General features: G+C 37.2%; 2 protein-coding genes across 4 annotated transcripts; one reads left to right on the top strand and one right to left on the bottom strand.

Annotated features, from left to right (window-relative positions):
- Window positions 1-4,439: 4,439 nt before the first annotated feature.
- LOC103931430 lies at window positions 4,440-6,691 on the top strand. Its single transcript, XM_009340907.3, has 6 exons — window positions 4,440-4,734; window positions 4,951-5,001; window positions 5,130-5,346; window positions 5,737-6,022; window positions 6,154-6,231; window positions 6,449-6,691. Exons 3-6 carry the CDS (start codon window positions 5,132-5,134, stop codon window positions 6,506-6,508), a joined length of 639 nt encoding a protein of 212 aa, XP_009339182.2. The 5' UTR covers window positions 4,440-4,734; window positions 4,951-5,001; window positions 5,130-5,131; the 3' UTR covers window positions 6,509-6,691.
- A 290-nt stretch (window positions 6,692-6,981) lies between these two features.
- LOC103931431 (calpain-type cysteine protease DEK1) lies at window positions 6,982-22,577 on the bottom strand. Of its 3 annotated transcripts, none has more exons than XR_007252993.1 (31): window positions 21,970-22,577; window positions 20,137-20,387; window positions 19,143-19,325; window positions 18,860-18,995; window positions 18,310-18,440; window positions 18,100-18,214; window positions 16,984-18,010; window positions 16,720-16,830; window positions 16,314-16,372; window positions 15,771-15,933; window positions 15,070-15,343; window positions 14,808-14,958; window positions 14,562-14,673; window positions 14,307-14,472; window positions 14,109-14,179; window positions 13,902-13,993; window positions 13,636-13,798; window positions 13,374-13,445; window positions 12,713-13,090; window positions 12,515-12,630; window positions 12,132-12,429; window positions 11,166-11,485; window positions 10,463-10,814; window positions 10,003-10,323; window positions 9,811-9,915; window positions 9,601-9,729; window positions 8,769-9,149; window positions 8,534-8,671; window positions 8,176-8,412; window positions 7,630-8,077; window positions 6,982-7,518 (listed from the first exon to the last, which is right to left on the bottom strand). XR_007252993.1 is itself a non-coding variant. In XM_048570029.1 (30 exons), the coding sequence occupies exons 1-30, from the start codon at window positions 22,125-22,127 to the stop codon at window positions 7,772-7,774; spliced, it is 6,516 nt and encodes a 2,171-aa protein (XP_048425986.1). In that variant the 5' UTR covers window positions 22,128-22,577; the 3' UTR covers window positions 6,982-7,771. The 3 variants fall into 3 exon arrangements, 1 of the variants encoding a protein (XP_048425986.1); XR_007252994.1 differs by having other exon boundaries at window positions 6,982-7,479; XM_048570029.1 differs by having other exon boundaries at window positions 6,982-8,077.
- Between the last annotated feature and the right edge of the window lie 1,788 nt (window positions 22,578-24,365).

The raw sequence follows: 24,365 nt of genomic DNA, 5'->3' as shown, positions 1-24,365 counted from the left end.
CAATCTAGTCTTAGTTTTTTCAATTAAAGAATTACCAATTGTTTCATGGAGATCACAATCTTTTCGATTATGTATCTATTAGCAATTGGATTCAATATAGATAAGTAAACACAGTATAAGTTCTAACTTGATAGCTCATGCACTCATAAGTGGTTGAGTTTACCATTCATCATTCATTGGGTGAACGTTATTATGCTTTTCTAGTTTTCTTGTTGGGTGTATTATGGGATTCGGTAGGAAATGAAAAGTGATGATGAGCTGGTTGTATGATAATGTTATGTTTGTTTAACAATACTAGTACTACAGTGGATTATTATATGCACTTGTGCTGCTTTTATTTACATACTAGTGTGGTTTTGTGGCTGTACTTTTAATTGTATTTTAGAGTATGTAGGTGTTTTTGATATAAAATTTATAAAATACATAACTTACATGTAATGAGTCATTTCTCTTTACAAAGAGATTAAGTTTTTTATATACGTGCAGAAGCGTTTTATTTTATAGATTTATTGAAATATTTTGGTAAGAGCGCAGGAAGGAAGGATATAAAATGGATAGGACATATATACATGGGGTAGGAGGTAAAAGTCCTCGAAGTTACAATTTGAGTTGTGATTTCCACAATCTCGCTCCTTAAAACTTTAGCTTAAAATCCAGATGAAAGGGAAATCGGAACTGCTTGTGGTCTCTGCAATGGACAATAGTAATGGGAAAGCTGGCTTGGACACTTGGAAACTAGATGGGTCACCTAAGCTTACCAGCTGGGTTGGTGTGTTGTCCATATCAGCTTCATTCTGTATCTACACAGTTTTCAACTGAACCAAATGTGAATCAAATCAAACATGGAAATTTGATCTAATTATTTAAGACTGAATATCGGAGGAAAATTTTCATTCTTAATTTTAACAAATCCTTACATGTTCTATCGTAAAGACAATCTAATTATCATTAAAATATGTAAATTAAAGTTTTGAGTCCGCAAAATTGTGATCATATGATTACGAAAACTCTACTGTATGCGAATGGGTCAAAAGAAATTGAGCCAAGGAAATCAGCAAATTAAATATGGGTGATCATATTATCACGAACGAATCTTTTCCATAAGTGCTAGCTAAACTCCAACTCTTTTGCACAAGGCAAATCTAGGCTAAATGCTTTGAAACTGAAAGGATGTTTTTGGAATCAAACAAATTAACTGGGCCAATCTATAATAAATGAGAATAAGACGGTTTTTGTTACTTTTTTTATGCATCTTCCTAGTATTTCATTATCCAAGTCACGTCTAAGTAAAGAAAAGCAGTACTCAATCTTTACTATGTTTAAAGAAATTCCGATTTTAAATTTCATGAATGATTATAAATTTAAAAAAAATATATAACAAAAAAATTTTAAGTATTCACAAATCATGAATATGGCAGCCATATTGGCTAGAGAATCATAAAACCCACTAATATACCAGTATGTGACTTGCGAAGCATGAAGTGTTGGAAAGACATGCATAGTTATAGAATGAAATCGTACATGAAATTGAATGGGTTTGTTATTTTGTGACAAAGTGATATTTTAAACTACTTTAGCTTATAAGAAAGTGATTCGAATTTGAGCATAAACGGGCAAAATCATACTACCCTAGCCCAAACTGACCTTAACTGACATCTTCATAATGGAAAGGGACTAGATAGGAGGCACAAACCATCCAATCATTTCCATTTGCCTATCCTTTTGAGTTTCTTGCCTATATGCCTGGTTTTCTTTCTTCGGTTGGTGACTCGTACTTGTTTGACGACATTGGGATCAATTTGCAAGGTATAACTATTTATAAACCTAAGATAGATACCGATCGTCCACTCCATTGCCTCGTAAATCAATGCTATGCTGTCTTTCGCTTCCCATTCGATAATTCGATGCACATCAGCAAGTTAAACAAGACACGTTTTTTGGTGAATGCGAGACTACATAGAACAAAAGGTAAATACGATTTACTTTAAGATACAACTGAATTTAAGTGTGAATTACCTGATATAAAATCATCTGCGTACTCCTTACTGATTTTTCATGGGCCATTACACCCACCTGATCGAGCATAAATACGTAGTAGTCATGGTGATTCCATAATTTTAAAATAAATAAAGCAGCAAGTTCTGCAGTCCTAAGATAATAAGCAATTCAGATTCTGAAGTATACCACAAAAACAAGATCCTGATCATCGGCGCCAGCAGAAATAACGTACTTATCTATGTCAACCAACTTCTCTAAACTATCAGAGAGACCTACATATATCCCAATTATAATCAGTGACTTGACAGGTAAATGTCGAGTTACAGGTTCCTCGATGACGCGCATAAGTACCTCATTTGTATCTTCGGTGCGTATACATTTCTTTGTGAGCAACTCCACTAGAGAAACTGAAGAATCAAACGACAAATCAATTAATAAGTTCCTCATAATCGGTCAAGAAGTACTTTGAAGAGACGACCGGCAGTGTAGGATGATCGAATATATCAGAAAAGGACTGTTATTAGTGTGCTCTAAATTGGTCTTTCAACGCTCCTCCCTCCTTTAAAATTTTCACAAGGGAGGATTGTAGTTGCCATTAGCGACTCCCTAAGCATGAATTAATACACACAAGATCTTAGTAAGTCTGCATATGATCCAATGTTAAGACTTCTATTTCCTAAAAAATAAAAACATTAAAATTTTGGTAGCATACGGTAGCAAGCTGTATGTTAATCTCAATCCAAAACCTGAATTTACAGTTTGAGTTATAACTTAGAGTTGGGATTAATCCTTCCACTAAAAAAAACCTTAGAAAATTACTCATGTTAATATATTGTTGGAGCTAGGTTGAAACTAAGAGCTATGATTTCTAAGAATATAATTAATTTCTTACACACTCACACACACACACACACCAACAACTCACAAACCTGGTACACACGCCAACAAATCACAAACCTGGTAAACTATTGCAGGCCCAAAATCATCTTGTTCTGCTTGAGGAGAAGGTTACGGTCGTCATCCAATTTTAGAATCTTCCACCTCTGAAACATAAGAAACGCTAAATCTAGAATCTTCTACCTCTGAAACATAACAAATGTTAAATATTACGTCTAAGTTGAATTCAGGGTATCTTCTTTCAAGCATTTGCATATCAAATTAAAGAAATCTTAATCTTTTTTGTTTTTGTTTTTGATTTTGGAAGTGTGTACCTTATGGACGAAACCCTTTGTGAGAGAAGTGTTTTGCAGAATGAATATTATTGGGCGGGACTTCATCTTATTCGGTTGATGAGCATGATGAACTTGTTTTCTGTTGTTGTTCGATAAGTTCAACTCCGTTGTACTTCTTGTAGAATTGTTTTCTATCTTCCGCTTTGCCATGCCCCCACTCCTTACAGACATTTTTGTACTTTGTAGACAAGTGTACGCTTTTGTACTTTGTAGCCAAGTGTGGCAGCGTGGAGAATTTTGCAATAGAGTGATGGTGCTTCTTAAATAAAACCCTAAATCTGAAAGAAATTGCCAACAAAATTAAAGAAGGAACCCTAGCTAGAGAGTCCTAGTCCAAAAGAAAAAGGGAAACAACCCAAAACATAAGCCCAGCGCTTAAATACCTAATCAACTTCTTTTTTTCGTCAATCTAATTGAATTTGTGGAAAGAATGATACTGATTAAATTTGTAGATAAAATTTTAAAAATTAAATAATATGAAAGTTGATAATTGAATTATTACTTAAGTGCTGATAAATATGATTATTCATATTAGTGACAAATTATTTAATTTGTAAATTTTATTTAGTCTTCCTAACATTTATCAAAATTTCAAGTATTTATTATTTTTTTGTGATTGTAGCATTTTAATGATGCATATGCCTAGAAAAGTTGGTCATGCGAATTGCATGTGATAGAATTAATGGAAAATTGTGCACGACCTAAAAGTCTCTTGGGCTCAAAATCAAATTAATTGTTCGAAACTCGTGTTATTTACTTTCATTTGAAAAAGGGCGATCCCGTATTTTCCTTCACATAATGCTTTATTAATAAGCAAGAGATAGTATAACTCTCATAAACCTTTGCAAGTTACATAGTATAACATGAGTTTATCAACACGGTGGCGTCTTATGGTAATAAAATGAAGACATGTGAAAGTATTTGTTCATATGTTATTTATTTCGTTGGAACATGACAACACCCTGCCATATAAGTTTTTCTTTAATAATTAGGTATCAAATTTGTAATTATAAAAATTATATTATCTTCACATGTCGTAACATATTAAACTGAGACGTTATTGTGACGGTAACCCATTAAACCTAAGTACTTTTCTTTACAAGGGGGGTTAAAAGGTCAGGCAGTTGGAGGGAAACGCATATGACCATTTGACATCCGACAGTCAAAATCATTTTCGACATGTATAGCGGTAAGTGTGTGACATAGTAGAGATTGGTGATTGGAGGAGTGCAACAAAAACAAATCAAAGTAGGGTGAAAAAGCAAAAGAAAAACACAGGCTCTGAGAGAGGAAGAGAGAGAGACTCACAGAAGTGAAGATAACAGAGAAAAGCGCCGATTTTTTATCTCTTGGCGTTTCAAAGACAAAAGCCAACACACAACCCATATCTCATTACCATCATCACTCTTCTATATTTATTTTTTCAATTGTTCTGGAGAAAATTTGAGGCCAAAGTTGTTCACTTTTTTGAGTTTCTGCTGCTGCTCGGCTGCCATCACACTATGTAATGAGCTCTTCTTCTTCAAATATCTCACCTGCTGATTGTATAATCGTCATGGTCTGTTTGGTCTGTTCGGTTTCCCGTTGGGTTCCTTTGTTTCTTTGTCTTTTTTTTGTCCGAGACTTACTCAGCAACCAAACAGATCAGATAATTACTATGATGTTGTTTTTATTCGATCTAATTTGTTACTGGGGTCATCGTAAATCCACTGAAATGCAGGGCTGTCTGAGACAAAGTGCATTTTTCACCGTTATCTCCATAGATCTTGAGGTCAGTTTTCAGTTCTCTACATGCTGGGGAAATTATCTTCCACTCATCTATCATTTTCTCGCACTTTATTATTATTATTTTTTTTAGTGGAATTCCCAGATGGGTAATCTCTAAATTTATGGTTGCAGAGATGGAAAAGGAAGGGAAAACCTCTAAGGCCACAGAGTCAGACTTTGTGCTGCAATGGGGGAACAGAAAGAGGCTTAGATGTTCAAAGTTGAAGCAGGACGAAAGCTTGAGCAACAACAACAGATCGTCGGACTGTTTGAGGAAGAAGAAAATCACATCTCGGGCCGCCGATAAAGACTCTCCGGCTCCTCATCCACTGCCCAATCGCATGGATAAGTAAGAAACATCGATGGTTTTAACTGAAACATGATGCAAAAATGTTGACTTTTCAAATTTTGAAGTATGCTAGATATTATGTTATAAATTGGTTTGAAGCAGCTACTCTTGAACTAAGAGCTTGTATGTTTATCCTCTGTTTTTGTATTCTCTGAAATTTTTCAAAGATCCCTCTTAAAAATAAAGAAATGAAAAAATGGAAGTGAAAGGTTAGAACTTAATGGTAATAAATTGAACAATCCCAGAATCATGGCACTTGTGAAGTTAGTGTTTTGATGATATTGTTATATCTCAGATTCGTTGCTTAAGTTGGCAAAATTCTCAATCAGAAAGTCTGTGGGAAGTGGAATAGAGGTAACATTTTACCAAGTGGTTGTGTTTTGATTGCAGGAGTTCAGCTTCGCCAACGAATAGTAGGAAGCAATTTGTTACTTCACCTGAGAAGGAAGATCGGTACTACACAACAAGAGGTTCATTAGGGTTGGACGAGAACGGGAAGGTGTTAGGATTAGATAATCCTGGTCCTGCAAGGGATGACAAAGGAAGCCGTGCTTGGCCAAGGTTATTTCTATCATTGTCTAGTAAAGAAAAGGAAGAGGATTTCATGGCTATGAAAGGGTGTAAGCTACCTCAAAGGCCCAAGAAAAGAGCAAAATTGCTCCAGAAAAGCCTACTTGTAAGTTGTTCATGAGAGAGAGAGAGAGAGAGAGAGGGAGTGTGTGTGTGTGTTTAACTGTTTGTGTTTGTCTTTTTTTTTTTTCGTTTTTGTTTGTGAGGGGTTTGACTTATGCTCACTTCCGTGTGCAGCTGGTGATGCCCGGTGTATGGTTATCAGATTTGTGCCAGGAGCGGTATGAAGTCAGGGAGAAGAAGACTTCAAAGAAGGTATTCTTGTCTTAACTACTTTGTTCCATCCTTAGGGTTGAGAAAAAAAAATGGATTTAGAATCTGAGACTGCTTTTAAATGTTCGGGACCTCAAAATCGGTAAACAAATGGAAATGTCATATGATATTTTATGTTGTCTGTTTATTTTCCTAAGAATTGTTGTGCCAAGCATAACTATGCAAATCTGAAACTGATTGGGATTCCATTATTATGCAGAGACCCAGAGGATTGAAGGCCATGGGAGGTATCGATAGCGAATCAGACAGAGAGACGTGAAAAAAAGGCAAGAAGATACAACTTTATCGAGTAGTTAGGACTCGAGTATGCAACTAGGGACAGAGATCAAAGCCGGGTAAAAGAAAAAGTTGAAAGAAACAGCGTGATCTCTCTTCCCTTGGTTTGTTATGTATTGCTTCGGCATTTTTGAGACTTGGAAAATAAACTTCATTATCTGCCCTAGTTGCATGATCATTTTTATCAATCTATTTGTTCTTTTTGTTTCATATCACCGGTCGCGACTCACCTAAAACTGCAAGCTTGGAGGATTATTGAACACAGTTGCTCGAGATTAAAGGACTTATATGTTTGCTGTTAACATATCCTATTTCAAAGGGCTCTGAAGACGGACGATTCTAGCTTTGATAACATTCATGATTTTGCCTTATCTTTTTTGTCAAGTGAGCAACCTGATTCGCAGTGAGAAAATTAATGAGCATAAAAGATGCACATTAAAGTAGAACGAAACAAGATAATGCAAGTTACATTGAATTAATGAAACGGGAGAATCAAATTGAGAGAATTACATATTTTGTACACTTGGGCTCCATTCGTTGGTTGACACTTGAAACCTCAAAACTGCAGCTAAAACAAGAGAGTTCTAGCTACATTTGCCAACTTACATCTCCCTCCAACTAAACATATTCTATTTCTTTCCCAATTTTCCCCCTCATTTACACATCATACCTATATTCATTCCATGCAAAACAATTAGTTGTATGTACAGAGACAATTACAAAACCCCCCCAAAAGCCCTGTTCCATGCTGGCGGAAGCAAATGATATGCATAGAAGGCCAGCGAGGAGTGCGACTAGTTTTCTTTCACAAGCACCATTTCGCACCACATGCATGTATATGCCCGCCTCTTACTCATTCTTGCGACTAAAGGACCCGTCTGACACTCAGTGCATTGAACTTGGAGAGCTCAATGCCGCTAATCAAAATTGCAGACCTGGCAATCTTTGCATTTTCTGCAATGATAGAATCAGTCGCATCATATGTACCCTGCCCTGCTCAGAATTATGTCCATATTAATAAGTCCTCTAAGAAGCTCGAAAAGAAGAGAACCATTCGGAAGAGGGTTGACTACCGCTTTGACTTAGACACAGTGAGAAAATTACCGTGATCATGTCTTCTAATTTGTGGTCCACTGCAGCCTTCCAACAGGGAGACGCAGTCCATGTCCAGCCCAAGCAATTCAACATTTTTTTCAAAAGCGTTCTCATACCAAAGGAGGAAAAGACATCTGAAGACCACAGCATACTACAAGGCTTCCAAGGTAATTGATGCTTTTGTGAAAACAGAAAGAACAAATGGAGCTTCTTCCCCTGGATGTATAGTTGTAGGCACAATTGTGTAACCTTTTGGATCTGGATCCAAAACCATTTCACAAGATATTTCTCGAGAATTGACATAATCCGTCCCACCAACTGATTCATGTAGGTATATATTGTAAGCAGCACGACGGCCTCGAGTTTTGAGTATCCTCATCCCAATGTAGAACATCATTGAATCATGACTGGATTGATAGTTTCTGAAACCAGCAACTGTTCTTGAGAAGCTCACACCCTAAGCATTGACCAAATGATAGAAGTTTATAAATCCAGTTATAAAAAGATAGCTAATTGTTCATATAAATACACAACAAGGTCCAATTCGAAAGATACCTGTGTCAACGTAATGAATACGTGAATTGGAAGCGCGGCATCAGGGCCAGTGGCCCTCAATCGGAACTGTGGATTTTGATGCCATGTCTCATAATCTTGGCAGCCACCAGCACTATAACCTCGCCATTGGCCATGAACAGAATAGCGCATCTCAGGGGGATAGACACGACAAACATATATTGATCGAAAATGAATTTGGAAGTCTTGCCAGGACATCCAGAATATGCCGTCCTTTGACTGTTAAGAGAGACAATAGAGAAACATTATGAATCATGTCTTGAGATTGGAAACACTCCACCAAAAGTAATGACAAGATGGATTCACATATGTGATGCAGAAAAATGAAACAGTAAACAACCTGAGGAACATGCTTCAACTTATGCTTCATCCTATCAGTCCAAAGAGGTGATGAGTCCGACCAAGGGCCATTCCACTCAACTTCATTAGCCCATGGATTCCGAATCTGAATAAGCTTGTGGCCATCCACCTCTCTCACCTGAGTTAACAAAACTTGAACAGTGAGCCCACGTTATGCAAGTTTTATTTGCTGACATATAATGACATAACTAAGAGATGGTCGCCTTCCAACGCACCTGCAATAACGAGTAGGCATGACCTTGCACAATGCCACTGGAGGAAACATGTACATCTGAACCTGATGGACTGCCAGCACCAAGAAGAAAGCCTTCTTGTTTGAAGCGCAGCAATTGAGACCATAGTCGACCACTCGCAAGATCAATTTGGGCCTGAGCACTCCTCATGTCAATCTCCTCGCCAGCACCTCCAGTAAGGTCGACAAGAGCATCTTGGACAAGCCCACCTTCTAATGCTTCATAGGAGCCATGCAATTTAGCATACGCCTTCTCCAATAAAGAAACCCATAGCTCGTTACCTTTCCTACTAGTAGCAAACGCTGGTTTCCCCGGTGACTCACATGGAATCCAATCATCCACAACAACAGGAACCCACTCACCCTAAAGAAATGTCAGGAACAAGCCTTAGCATGCTACTATTAGAGTGGGAATTCAACTTCATTCTATTTAATTAGTCTCCAAGAATTCTAGCATCTTAACGATCATTTAGCTGCATAAAGTTGCAAACTTCCCATTACAGAGAAATAAAATTCCTATAAAACAAGGCCAAGCTACTATTTTCATCAGAATTATGTATAATAAACTCTTATCCAGAGACGGTGAGTGCTTTAAATTTTAAACTGGATCGGGAGTCGGTGGTCTTTTGTAGCAAGAAATTCAAGTTCTTTAGCGTGCTCTATTGAAACACTGCAAATCCTCCTGATGTTTATCCTCTCTTCCTTATCTTCTCTTTTTAATTCATATTACCCATGGTAATGGATGCAAGTTTATACTAGAACTTCATGTTTAAAACTAAATGATTCGGAAATGTTATGTTAAAATGACAAGTCACCTGAATACAGAAGCGAACAGTGTAGATTCCTTCCTCATTATACTCTGGGGTAATTATCACTTCCGATATTCGTGAAACCTCCGTCAGAACAGCAACGGCACTCAAAAACCAGCAATCACCAAGTCGGCCCTATTTAGAATGGAAACCCACTTAAGGATAATGCGGAACAAAATAATCATAATTAATTACCATATTGGCAAAGAGCCAAACCTGACAAACATCAGAAGGATTGACAGTGCCAGAAAACAAGCATGGACGAGCATCCAGCCGACTCTCTTTTACAATATCAGCAGGCCTCACCCACTCAGAAACAACCTAAATTCAAAAGGCCAGAAAAGTTATCTAAGACCACAGATTCTGTCAACAACAAAATCAAAAAGGTAATCAGAACAATAAAACAACCTGCAACTTTGATGGGGGATTTTCTGGATCTACAAATAATGACTGATCATTTGGCGGAAACTCCTGATCAGTAAAATGTATTTCTCCCCTTGCAGAGAGGGCTTCCTTGACTGCCAATTCAACTGAAAGCATTCGCTGGTTGATTTCTTCTTGTGTTTCCATCCTAGGTTTCCGAAACCTCCTGGCAAATGAATCCACATCAACCAGCACTGCATCACGTTCTGCCCTTCGTTTCCTCCCACTAGAATATTGCCCATCCCAATCAACGTCATCCCTATCATACAGATCTACATCTGCAGGATCACTATCCCATTCATCAACCTAGCAAAGGAAAAAGAATGCGAAGCAGAATCAGTTGATAGGTTTAACCACCCACTATAATAAGAACTAAATTACTTTACTTTACATTCTAGCATGGATTCATACAGAACAATTTATATCAACAACAAAATGCACATACTCTAGAGGGTGAATCTGCCCATTGCCAATTATCTTCAGGAAAATCTATCATATCAGAATCAGCTGAGCCAATAGCTGAATGAAGAGCAGCAACATCATCTTCAGTTAAGCACCTTCCCCATAGGAACACATCCATAATATGCATCTTAGACTCAGCCCCTTCACTGTCTGACCTCCCAAACGCATCCACATCTGTAGGTGGTCTAACACCAACCCAAACTTCTGTTCCTTGTTCCCAGACAGTATTACCCACATGCAATGGTAAACCGGTCTGGTAGCCATCAAAACCACCATCCAGATAGCAAGTTGCCTCACCTAAATCAGCATCAATCGTCATTGTTACCAAATGCCACCTGAAAAGCAAATACACGTTCCAGTGAGATTCAAAAGCTATCAACAAACACGTATTCATGGTTAAAAATCTTTTTTTTTCATACATAAAACTGGGAATTTATTAAGGAACCAGACAAGGTGAACAAGAGGTCCATAAGAAAAACATAAAATCAAAACAGACCTGATACTGAAATATTAGAATAATAATAAAGAAAAAGAAAAGCCCACCTCAAACACAAGAATATGTGATCAACAAAAGAAATTAAGTAGCCCTAAACAAATGGATGGTAATAGAGAACCATCAGGACGAATCCATGAATCAGAATAAAAAAAAAAGCCAATAATTTTGTTTTAATGGATAAGGCTCAAACCTTCCATCTGCTATGCTAGTTGCACTAATACTCCACTCCTTTGCAACAGTAGTTTGTCTATCACCTTTTGTGATCAATCTAAGCCCAACTTGTCCAGCTTCAATACCTTGCTCAGAACCGGCCACCAATATTTCCCAGCAAACTTTCTTTTGAAACTCAGTGCCAAATAAGCAAACAGGCCCAGATACAGGTTGAATCATCACTGCAACGGAGAAGCTAATCTTTTGACTTTGACAAATGGTGGGGTCAATCTGGCCACAGTGTCTGCCACTTGTTATAGGCTCATCATCTAGAACACATACAGCCCCAGAAATTCCAGTCTGCCAATGACATTAACAACCACATTTCCGTGAACAAACAACCTCCTTATGTAAATATCATGACAAGGCAATCAAACTAAACAGATGAGGCAGGACAAACAATAAGTGAATAACAGATTGATATATGATAAAACAAAAGATAACAGCACAAGGTATTTGAATACTTATTGGATCTACTGGATCATTGAGATGAACTGAATACATGGTTTGATCACTTAATAACAAAAGGACTTGACCCATTTCATGTCTACAGTATACCACACTCATCCTTTACTCGTTAAGAAGTGAGACTCCCTCACTCATGGATTCCAACTCACAGTAGAGCATTATATTGATATATTCTACAAGGGTACCTGTGGAAATGTTCTCAAATCCAGACAACAAGACCAGGTACCATAACATTGAAACCTTCTCGTATCATTAAGTTAGAATAATGACTCATCATCCCCCCATGGAAAAAGATGTGGATGCTATTAAGACTAGAATCTTTTAACAAATGTCAGAAAATATCTAAGAATGAAAGCCCAACAGTAAATGAGAACTGAGAAGATATCCTACTTTTGTATACATTTTATGAGAAGCGAACTGATGATGCTATCACTTATAGTGGTATTTGCTTGAAACAGTTTGAGATAATATACAACACCTGAACTGCTCGACGAGCCAACTGAGCTGTTCGTATGCGACGTGCAATGCTTGAAACTCTCTCTCGAGCAAAAGAATCATCAAGAACAGAATCACCCCCTACTGCCCGCACTGCAGCTGCCATAGCTGCTGCTTCCCTATTGCCAGCATTAGGAATGGAGGAAATCAGAGAAGCTTCTATCTCCTTCCACTTGCGTTCTTCCTTCTCTAGGAGAGCCTTTCTTCTCTCTTTGCCTTTCCCCTCCTCTTCACGCCTTTGCATTAAGAGCTCCTCTTCCATCTCTTTTTCTCTTATATAACTACAAAATCAATATACAATTAGGAAGAGAGGATAACGTCAACAATCGCATAGAGGAAGACCCAGATGTGGAAGAGGAACTTTACCTCTCTTGAATAATCTCAAACCGCCTGCGGTCCTCGGGCATCCACTTTTTTATTTTCTTGGCACTTAGGTCAGCAAACCCTATGCTATCGAGAAAGAGTCTCAAACGTACCTCATCCTAGCATAGCATAAAAACAATGTTATTGTTTACACTTAAACAATTATATCATCCATGGCAAGCAGCAACAGTCAAAATTTACCTGTACTCGCTCTGCCTTAGCAGTCAAACCAAGCAAAAGAAGCAGATACCCACCAAATTTATCCCACATATACACCCATTCAGTATCAATTGCCTCTTCCAAAGCCAATATTCGTGCATGAGCACACATCTCTCTTCTATGATCAACATCATTAGTTGGTTCATGGCGGAAAGTTCTTCCATATCTCTTTCTGCAAAAGAATGAGCCTGCAACTAACTCCTCATTTCTTAAACGATCTCTTAATTTCATGACATCTGCTCTGGGAAGCACAAAATTTCCTGCCCTATCACGCATAATGGTGGGATCTCCAACCAAGAGAGCCGCTGAACTGGCAGACCTTTGTGGAGCAGAATAAGTTCCAGACAAAGCATTTCTGGTCTGCATGATTATAAGAATAACTCCCTGTTATATTCAAATAGAACATTCACCTCTAACAAGAATGAAAATCCAGCTTGAGAATACAAATATAAGGGTAAACATGTTAAAAGTTTGTGCAATTTAAGGGCATGGTTCAATAATATGTAGTAATAAATTATTAATTCATACAGCTTATCCGATCCTACACACATACACATGCATATTAGTGTTTGTCGCTTCCATGTAGATGGGGAAAATCTTAGAACAATGCTTGAAAAACCGATAATAACAATATTATTCATACCTTGGTAGCAGATCTAGCAATAGCTTGAACAACGGTTTCCTTACTAAGAAAGTGTACTGCATCTTCCATCATCTAGACATAAAAATGAACATCTAATCAGACAAAAGAGCACATGAGAGAAAGGGAAATTCAATGGCAAAGAGAAACAAGTCAACTGGTAAATATGTCAATACATCTTCCACCAAAATAAAGCATTTAATTATATCGAACTACGTAGAACAAACAAATGCCAAATGAAAGACTCAAGCAAAATAAAGAAAACCTTGAGAGTCAAGCAGGGACGAGAGAAAGCAAACCCAAAGGCTACAACAAGAGTGATTGCTGACACAGAGGCACCAGCAAATGGTGGATAAATTTTCAAACTGGCAACAACACCCCAGCCTTCAGTTGCCAATGCAATCCCATAAAGCACTAGAAATGCCACACTGTTAAGGGATACAAAATGGAATCATCAGTTAAAAACACATGATAAAGCAAAACTACTTTGTGTACCACATGTTCATCAGTTAAAAACACATGATAAAACACCTGACATTCTTTCCACAATCTGCATGAGCATCATAAACATAGACAGGGAGAACTCTTGGAGAATAAACAACAATGGGAGGTGAAAGAAGAACCTGCACCAAACGCCATGTAACAAAAAATTAAAGTATGCGGAACAAGTAGAGACAAGAACTACAAATATTAGAGTGAGAATTTAGAATTTGATTCAAAATATTGAATTCAACTCACAGTCAATGCTCTCCCAGCAAGAAGAAATAAGAATAGAAAATAACCAACTGAAGCACCCACAAATGCTTTATCTGTACAGAGAGAGTAAAACAAGGTCAGTACTTAGTAGCATTATATATATATATATATTTCTATGTAGTATATAACTGCAAACTGATGATGAGGTAAATAATAAAAGCAGCAACAAAATATCTTCACCTTCAAACCATCCAACAAGAAATGCTGCCAATGCCAACAAAAATGCAAGGAAACAAACAAAGAATGTCTGGGTCCTTGTCAAATAGAAATTGTTTGAAGCCCAATGATGGATAGCACCAATAGCTAGTACAATCATAAGAAGAACTAAAAGAAACGCCACCCCAACCTGTTGTGAAGCCAAAAGCACTGTCAGAGAGGTCAACCGCCTATAAAATCTTGGAAGAATCAAGGGTACCAAAGTTAGTCCTGACTTACCGTCCATGGTTTAACTACAACTATAACAGCTGATATTGCCCCAAGCAGAAGCAGCAGCCCAATTGTGACAAAGATATAAACACCCCGAGAGAGTTTCCAATCATCATCCTTCCTGGAAAAACAAAATCCATAAAATTTCAGAACGTTGGCAAGCACCCATTACTCCACATAGTTCTAATTTCTAAGGAAAGCAAGCCATGGATTTCAGCCTCAAATCAGTCATTAAAAAGCAATTAGTTCACTTACCATTTATGTAACCCAGAGCAAAGAGACAACAATGCAGGACTGCAAATTAAAGGAAGTAAAGCAGCAAGGAAATCACCCTCTGTTGGAACTTGGTCATCTCTAGATTTCACAACCTCCATATAGGATGCACCACAAAATGCCACAAGGACAACTGGAAAAACAAGGTAATATGACAAAATTCATGAGCAAAAACAGGGTACCAACTATGTTCCAATACAAAAAGAAAAGAGTCTTAAAGAAACAAAAAATCTAGAGAAATCACCTGTGAATATCCCAACACACACTGCAGAAGACAGGGAGAACCGGTATGTTGCAAACCATGAAACAATCGGCAGTAGACCAGTGACCATCAAAGCAATCGCAGAAGCCATAGCCCAGCCAATGTATACGGATGATGCATATGGAGAGTTAAAGCTTTTCTGTTCACCAGTCCAGCCTTTGTATTTTAAGTCATCCAAGGGCTTTGCAGACACTATCGCACCAAGAGCTAACACAGATCCGGCAAATAATATTGTACTTAAGACAAGAATAACACCCTGACAAAGTACAAGATGTAATTAGAATTACAAAAAATTCAAGTCAACCATAAATTCTGGTGAAGGGTGAAAAAGTAGAAGAGAAGATTGTATAATAGAAAATAAGAAGAGAAACACCTTCAGGGAAACTCTTGAAATCATGATTCGTGAAAGCACACAATAATCAAATCACACAACAGCAAGGGAAGTAATTAAAGCTAAAAAATAAATTCAGTACTTTGTTCTCCATATAAATAAGTGGGTACTCCAAGAAATAAATATATAAATGAAAAGAAGCGCATCAACAGTTGTCAGTATGTATGAATCCATATACATGCATAACCATCCAATGACAATGGTGAGAATGAGATATAAGCAGCAACCAACATCCATATTTGTGCTGATAGATGCTCTCATTAAACATGGTACAAATGGATTTAGTACAAACCTCTTTTGTTCCACGAATTTGATGGTTTCCTGCAGGACCTGCACATTGTAATCGAGGAACCCTAAACTGGTAACCATTACGGATCCATATAGGAATTGCAACAGAAAGGCATGCCACCATGAGTGGGACAGTCAAGGACAATCCAAGAAGAACTGAGGATTTGCTGCACATTGGAAAGAGATAATAAGTATGATGAATATAGACAGCTTTCGTGATTTAAGAGCCACAAGTTTTACAGACAAGTTAAAGACCATCTTTTTTAAGACTAAATGGTGCAATGCAGTATGACATGATCAGAAACTCAAATGACATGCAATATTTGCAAACTTAGTAATAAAACAAGTTTTGTAAATTATCTTATACCATCAAGAGTTATATATGCGAAAAAAAAGCAACTTAGGTTCACTCAGACATTGCCAACTGATCCATTCATCCATTCATTTGACACTTAAAAACTGAAAACTTGGAAGACTCGTTCTCTTCTATATATATTTTTTATAAGAGATTCAAACTCTATATATTATCCGATAAGCTAGAGCATACCTCAAGAAGGAAAGCAGCAATCCAACAGAAGTGCTGAGCAGCCAAGCAACAAAGCCATACTGAAGAAACATGAGAAAGAGAACCAGCATAAGCACCAATAAATTTCAAATAACATAGGTGTACACAGAAAAAGATAGTGGAAAAGCTCAGCCCCAATCAAACCGATCCAAATGTGCATTCCCCAAGAGATTTTTCCTACTAATCAATAATCATATAGGCCAACCCATTTTACATACTACACAGAGGTCAACAAGCATCCAGACTAGTACAATTACATTAAACACGTTTGTTTCTCAAGAGTAAATTCCACCATGAAAAACCTATCAAGACTATTTGAAGCAATTGAACATCCACCTTTTTGTTCAATCCAAAAAAAAACAACAAACCTCAAGTCAGTGTGAGATACCTTGCGGGGTTTTGAGGTCATGGCCATATCCTCTGCTTGAAGAGATCGAAGGAAAGCCATGATTGAACAGACGACAGGAGATAACAGCAGCACCGCAAAGCCAAATTCAAACTACAGAAAAAACAAAATATAAAATTTAGGCATGATCAGGTACACAATTATATGTAAAGTTTTCATCTCTCATCATCAATCAGGATTGAGAAGTATAACAATGAAGTAACCAACTCATAAATGATAATGTACATTAGAAGATCACTTGCTCACCTGTTGATGTGTGGCATTTATTATTTTTATTGTCCTTGGACGAACAATTGCCACAGCAATTGTTTCTAGGATGAAAACTAAACTAAAAAGAACCCATGCCCGTTCTGGGGTGCCTACTACATGATGCAAAACAAGTCTCGATAATTGAAGCCATTTCTCAAGCCCATGAAGCCTCAGTTCTTCTGACAAAGAGATTTGATTGGGTAAACCATGACCAACACTATTTGAGTCAACTATGGTGATATCTGTATTGTCACGGTGATCTCTATCAGCATCCAAGCTACTTCTTTGAAGTAATGCCATAATAGTAGGATCCAAGCTCTTCTCCTTTAACATCATAGCAAAGTTAGGATCCAATCCTTTATCCTGCAATAGATTAACCAATTCAAGATCACCTTGTCTTGCCCTCTTCTTTAACATAGATGTAATCCTCGGGTCACTCAACCTTTCTTGCAATGCAAAAGCTAAGTTCAAATCCAAAGTTTGTTGGTTTGCAGAATTTGATGTACTAGATTCACAGCCTTGGCTTTCCAGACCACTACTAGAACAAACCATCAATGTGTTATGGTGATCAAAATTTTTGTCCGTATAGGATGTGCCCACTTCAGGCTCTTGGATTACTGAACGACAAGAACTGCTACGCAATGCTAAACTTGGCCTTCCACTATCTATGCTCTTATCACTATTAATCCCCTCACGAGAACTTGCAGCTCGTAATAGAGTGTTAGTCCAGTTATTGGCATCAAGTGTGCACTGTGTTGTGCTCCTATTGCTTGCTTCAACCACATTACCCAGGCAACCTGCTTCAACACTACTACTGCGCTTCATGCTTGAACCACAACCTTCAGATGAGCTAGATGAACTGTTTTGCTCTTTTTTGTGAAATCCCTCTCTGAGGCGAATCACAGTACTCTGTAAGGCATCTCTCCTTGCAGCCAACGGGTTCGTTGCAGATAAATGACGAGAAACAGAAGCGCCCAATAAAACAGAAGCTACAACTGCATAACTAATGCAGTGCCCAAAATACCTGACAAAAAATGGCAGTATTTGTGACAACCAAGAGAAACAAAAGGCAGTGACATTCAAATAATAGTAAAAAAAAAAAAATGCACGAACCAGTAGTGGACCCCAAAGCAAATGAGAAAGATCCGAGATGTTCCAGCAACAAACAATGCTGCAACACGACTTTGAAGGAGTTCGAATCCATACAAGCATGCACCCATGTTCCAATCTACAGCATGTTGGATATGCAAATTAATACATAAATTTGAATATAAAGCACGCAAAAATAAACAAAAACAAAACAAAAGACAGTGGTTAATATACCAAGAATGATGACAGCAGCTGATGTAATTGCTCCAAGCCAACGTGACTCCTTTGCAGTCAAACCATAGAGGATTGAGTACACAAGAAGGACTACAAGTGAGCCAAGGTAAAGAAGCCCAAGGTGTGAAGCCCTACATACACGTAATGAAATCAGAGAATGCAGACAACACTTGAACAAAATTCTGGGGCAAGTTTAAACCAGATGTAAGCTATTAGGTATAAATATATTACACAATTCAACAGACGGAGAAACCCTGACCAAATTCTTCAATGTTTAATAAGACAAGTAAAAGTTCTATAAGGATTATCTAGATGTAAAAGTTCTGTAAGGATTATCTAGACCATTTATTGCCTTGGATGCAGATCTGTTCAACATATCTCTTTCCTCTCGAGTTTTTTCAGATAATCAATAAAAGGCTGTGAAAGTGGTAACACTATTTACTGTACAAGCATCTATTATGAAAGAGAAGGACTAGTTACTTTTAATCAATAACAGTATAATAAAATCCAGTAATAACTTATGAAATAAAACTTGCACATTAAGGGGTACCTGCTAGATTGTCGAGGATATAATTCATTAGGGTCTGGTGGTTCTGGTAAACATGCCACAGGACCTACTTCTATACAATCAGAATAAGCAAATTTATATGCCTTCCTCACATATTCATCAACATCTAAGCCATTCCCTGCACAAAGTGATGGAGAACATTTTTGAAGAAGGCAAACCAATTGTAGAGAATAATTGACAGCAGAAATTACAAATTATTGTTTTCAGTGAGATAAAATCATCAAATTGAAAAGCATGCAACAGGATAAAAGTTTGCAAGGTGTACCATTAAACACCATTCTGCAAATAAAGAGCATGTTGATTGCCAAGGCAACTGCTGACACGCCAAAAAAGAAACCAGACGGTGAATACCGCTGAGATGCTTTTGAACCAGCTGTAACATACACAGCACAAAGTTCGTACGCACATAGCAGGGCAACAGCCAGAAGAAGAAGAATTGCAACAGCCCCTGTTAAAGAAAAATTATAAAACCAATTTTAATGCTTACGCAAAACAAAAACCAATAAACAATACTTTTATAAAAGCATGAATGCTAAGTGCAAGCTCGAGTTATACATATTCCAAAAAATTATGTTGAATGTGAAGAAAGATGAGGTTCCACCATAAAACCAATTGGCAATATGAGGAGTAGACCAACTACTTATAAGCACATGTAAGGTCAAGGTCCCTTATTTTCCCAATGTGGGATTGATACTCTCAAGGCCCCCCTCACGCATGGAGAATTTTCAAACCTAGCACGTGGACAACACAAATCAGGTGACGTGAGGAGCACGTGTGGCCATTGGGCTTCACACAAGGGATAACCTACTCTGATACCATGAAGAAAGTAGAGGTTCCACTATAAACCAATTGGCAATATGGGGAATTACCAATTACTTATAAGCACATGCAAGGTCCCTTCTTTTCCTGATGTGGGATTGATACTCTCAACATAATGGAACTAGACCATCAACATGAGTACACTGGATCCATTAAGTACCCATCATCAATTCCCATCACAACTCATATATCCCATTACCAACTCGACACATGTTAGTTCATGTATAATCTTTGCTGATCTCATATAGCCTATCACCAACTCATCAATAATATAAGGCCCAAGGCTTGGTATATAATTAATAAGAAACCATCTTTTCTTTAAGCTAACTTAGATGGTCCATTCTGATCGTCTTCAAAACCTTAAGGTTTACTATCTGTTCGTCCAGTTTAAGTCATATAAGGAAAAAGGAAAGTTGATTAAAGGTACAGAAAATACATACTTGAGCTCTGCCATTGCGTTCGCCACCAAAGCATGATCGAATAGAAAGACAGTAGGAGAGCAGTGCCAGCCATTATTACCGCCAGACCAACTATATGTCGATCCAATATTACAACCAACCAGCTTCCCCATATGATCAGTACTAGGACCGGAGAAATGACAAGTATCCATGCAGAAAGAGACAGAAAGCCACATACTATATCCAGCTGAGGTCCGTGGAAGATACCTGGCCATTTCCTGGCAAAGATCCAACTGGAAAAAAAATACAGAAGTGATAGTATTATATTCGGAGTTTTATATGCTAGAAGGGGGGGAGGAGGGAGGGAGAGAGAGAGAGAGAGAGAGAGAGAGAGAGAGAGAGAGAGAGAGAGATTGTATGTTGATAATTCAATAATTTAAGCATGAGTACACGAATCAGCAACTCATTTTGCAAAAAGGCATCACAAATGATCACAAAGTAGCTAAGTGAATACAAAACATCATTAATTTCGGAAATACAGAAGGCTTCCAAACAAAAACTGTATTATGTATTATTTTTACATCTCCAGCATATAAGGGGTCACAGCAGAAGATGACCCACTCATGACTCTCCCCTTGGTAAAAAGGTTAAAAAACATAATTCATAGAGAAAGGATCCAACTGTTTGTCACCCATGGTACCATTCAGTTGGGAAAAAATGCAGCATCTAAGACTCTCAGCGTTATAACAAAGCAAGCATTCCAACAGTAATCAATCCTTGTTTGAAAATTGGATGAAAAAAACCCATGCCCACACAGAAATATATCAAGAAATGTGGATTCCCGCAAATGCTTAAAAATATTGTTCGAAAAACACACCCGCGCAAAAAGGAAATGGATAAATATTAGCATCCGTATATACAAAATATAAAGAATTGGGTCAGTGTAAATTGAGGAAGATATCAGTATGGAAAAGTAAAATATTCGATAATCATTTGGGCTATAACTATTTCTACAGTGGCCTATTGGAAATCTTTCCTATGAAGTTCATAAAATCCTAATACTTGTACCCTTACAGTTCTCAAAAGTACATGTTTCCATTTAGCCAAAAGTACTTGTACCCTTATAGTTCTCAAATTTTTGTAGGTCTAACCAGCATGATTTTGTGTAATCTTCTGTTCCCAAAAAATGATGCTGGCCAGTATTACGTACTTAACTAAAATTCCCAAATTAACTAGAATCTTAGCCTAATTGGCCAGCAGGACCAAGTAATCTTGGAAAGTCTTGTAGACAATCCTGGATCAAATTAGAACCAGGGGTAAGGAGACTAAAGATTATAACCAAAATGCATCCCTTTCACTATGATAAAGGGACTTCAAAGGGAAGTCAAATAACGAAACAGCGCAAAATTTGTGCACCTCCTAGGCTTCACTCACAATTTTCTCCACTATGTAGCCATATGTCCCCAAGTATTCCAATCCCGTCAGTTACAACCCATCTAAGTCATGTATTCTTGAAAGCCGGAGATGGGAATTGTTTCTCACATTCTTAAGGAACTCTTCAGAAAAGAGGAGTTTCCAGTTCCCTGAAGATGCTGCCTTTCTCAATTTCTTAAACAAAATATAAATCCCAGAATTGCATACTGAATGCAGCCCTTAGCCTCTGTTTTATAGAAGAGTTAAACCCAGCAATAAATCCCCAAGTGAACTTACTTTAACAGTGCAGTCATGAAACTTTTAACTAACTACAGCTTAATTCCCTAATATTAACAAATACATTAATGCAGCCACAAATTAAATTAAACATTGCATTTTTTAATCTCTATCTGGGCAAAGATGGTAACTAAAAATTTCAAAAAAGTTATAAGAGATGATTACCTGTAGATCCTCCAGGGCCTCCAATTCACAAGCCACAGAATAGAAAATGAAGCAGAACCCAAAACGGAGAAAAGGGTCCCAGAAATCACGCATGCTAGCAGCAGCTGATGCTCATCTCCTTCCATGGCTTTCCTCTCCCACCTACGCAACGCATGCATCCGAACTCATCTCCCAAACTCCAACTAAGAACCAGAAAGCAACAAAATTCAGTCAAAAAACCAAATTTCCGGAATGCCCCCAGCACCCACTAGCCCGCAATGGCATGGAATGGAAGCAGCATGATGGTGAATTCAGGGCAAACGGGCCATTTTGGAAGTGGGAATTGGGGTCCAAGACTAGGGTTTGGAGCAGAAATTGAACAAGAGTGAAAAGCCAAGGTTTTTGAGTCAACAATAGCAGGAAGAAAGGAAAAAGAAGAAGACTATGATTTGGGAATTAGGGTTTGTTTTGGGTTAAAAAAGATTTTCGCTTTATGTTTGTTTTGTGTTGTGTTGGGTTTCTCTCTCAAGAGTCAAGATTGTAGGTTCACAGAGAGGGACGAGGGAGAAAGAGTAAAGATTAAAAAACCCTACTGACTCACAGATATCTTTGTGTGAACCGTGAGGTGAAAAAAGGAAGCTCATTTGGAGAGAGAAAACAGGCAAAAAATAAAAATAAAAACATTATATTGAAAATAAAAATTTCAAAAATTAAAAAGCTAGAAGAGTGGCCAAAAAATAACAGCTACCTCTGTGCCTTTGGGGGAGCTACACTCACGCATGAATGGTGCGCGTGCATTTCACGCTTCTATTGCACGATGGGCAACTTATTTTCTATTGGGAGGTAGGTTGGGCTACTTTGGTGTGAGAGTGAGAGTGGAAGTTTATACATATGTATATTTTATAGATGCGGGTTCTTTGTGTATGAATTCTCTCAAGATGATAATTATTCAGACAAGAATATAAGAATCAGAAAAGTAATTTTACCCGAAGGGGACACACTTGTGATTTAAATAATTTAAAGAGTCAAGATAGTATTCTTGAATTAGTAGTAGGTATAGAATAATGTGTTCCCACTGCATTATTTGTATTTGTTTAATGAAATAATTAATTAGGTAAAGAATTGGGAGGGCAGGTTCTTTTTTATTTTTTAAAGTTTGTCATAGCAGTTGGCACAATTCTTAGGCTATTTGGAATGAGGGAGGACTGAGGTGTCTTTGGGATGTCAAATCAAATGTCAGCTGCAGGATTTCCTTCCTGCAAAAGCTATACTCAGCAAGATATTTGCAAACGATAAATCAGAGTGTAAATAGGAGAGACTACTAACAAAGTGTTAGTCTTCGTGTGTATAATTATGTGTTTATTAGAAAAATTAATAAAAAAAGTTTAAAAATTTTGAGTTTTAATAATAATGACAAAATAAAGGGTAAAGTGAATAATACTATGATTAATTTTTTAATATAAAAATATAATTTTTCATTAAAACAATATCGATAGATTTTTGTTAAAATTTCCATTTTTTTTCTTGTGAGAAGATTGACGATTGTATATAAAGGTTGTCAAGGATCCCAAGAGCAAACCGGTAGCCATTTCTGAACTGTCAACTTAACCAGTATATGAGATTTGTCCTAAAATCAAAAATCATTCATATGATTTGTCATAGCTCTTTGACGGCATGTTTGCTTAAGCAGGAATCAAACAAGTAAGGAAACAATGAACTTGGAGATAAAGGAAATCTAGAAATAAGGATCAAAATAACTAGCTACTGATTTTGAGGGTAACGATAATTAAGTTTAAAATATTGACATAGCTAGAAAAGCTTTGAAGGAAGGTTAACTTTAAATAACTATAAGATTACAATATAATAAGAAAAGTTCATATAAAAATTTACTATCCTCGACAAGCTTTCATAGTCTAAAATCTTCTCATAAGCATATCATAATCAATATTATCGAAAACAAGCTGATGAGGGTTGTATTGTTCAGCAATTCGGAAAATTGTATGTTTAGGGTTAGGAATTACCTATTTGATTTCTTGATTCAGAATATAATTCCAAAGATGAATTGATGAACACTGTATTATTGTTGTTGCAGTCTTGGAGACGAAGACGCCAGGAAAAACTCTGAATAGGAGAGCTTTTAAAAGTTTAATGCTAATTGACATTGTTTAGCCTTCTAGGTTTGGTAATTATATTAGTTTTCTAAATGTTATAAATGTTTCAAAGAATGAAAGAAGAAAAAAAGGTAAGGAATAATTCTACCATATAGGCATAGTGTACATAACTGATAAATTACTATATACTATATTATTTTGATGAGAATCATAAGAACTTCACAAGGGTGAGATGATAATTGTGAGGCCATATTGGCTCCGCCCCTAGTTTAAAATGGGATCCACGTATATTTTCTTGTGTTAGTA

This window comes from the organism of the source record quoted next, unplaced genomic scaffold, assembly GCF_019419815.1.
Source record: "Pyrus x bretschneideri cultivar Hongxiangsu unplaced genomic scaffold, Pyrus_bretschneideri_v1 Contig51, whole genome shotgun sequence".
NCBI lineage: Eukaryota > Viridiplantae > Streptophyta > Magnoliopsida > Rosales > Rosaceae > Pyrus > Pyrus x bretschneideri.
This window is presented reverse-complemented; position numbering and strand designations above follow the sequence as displayed.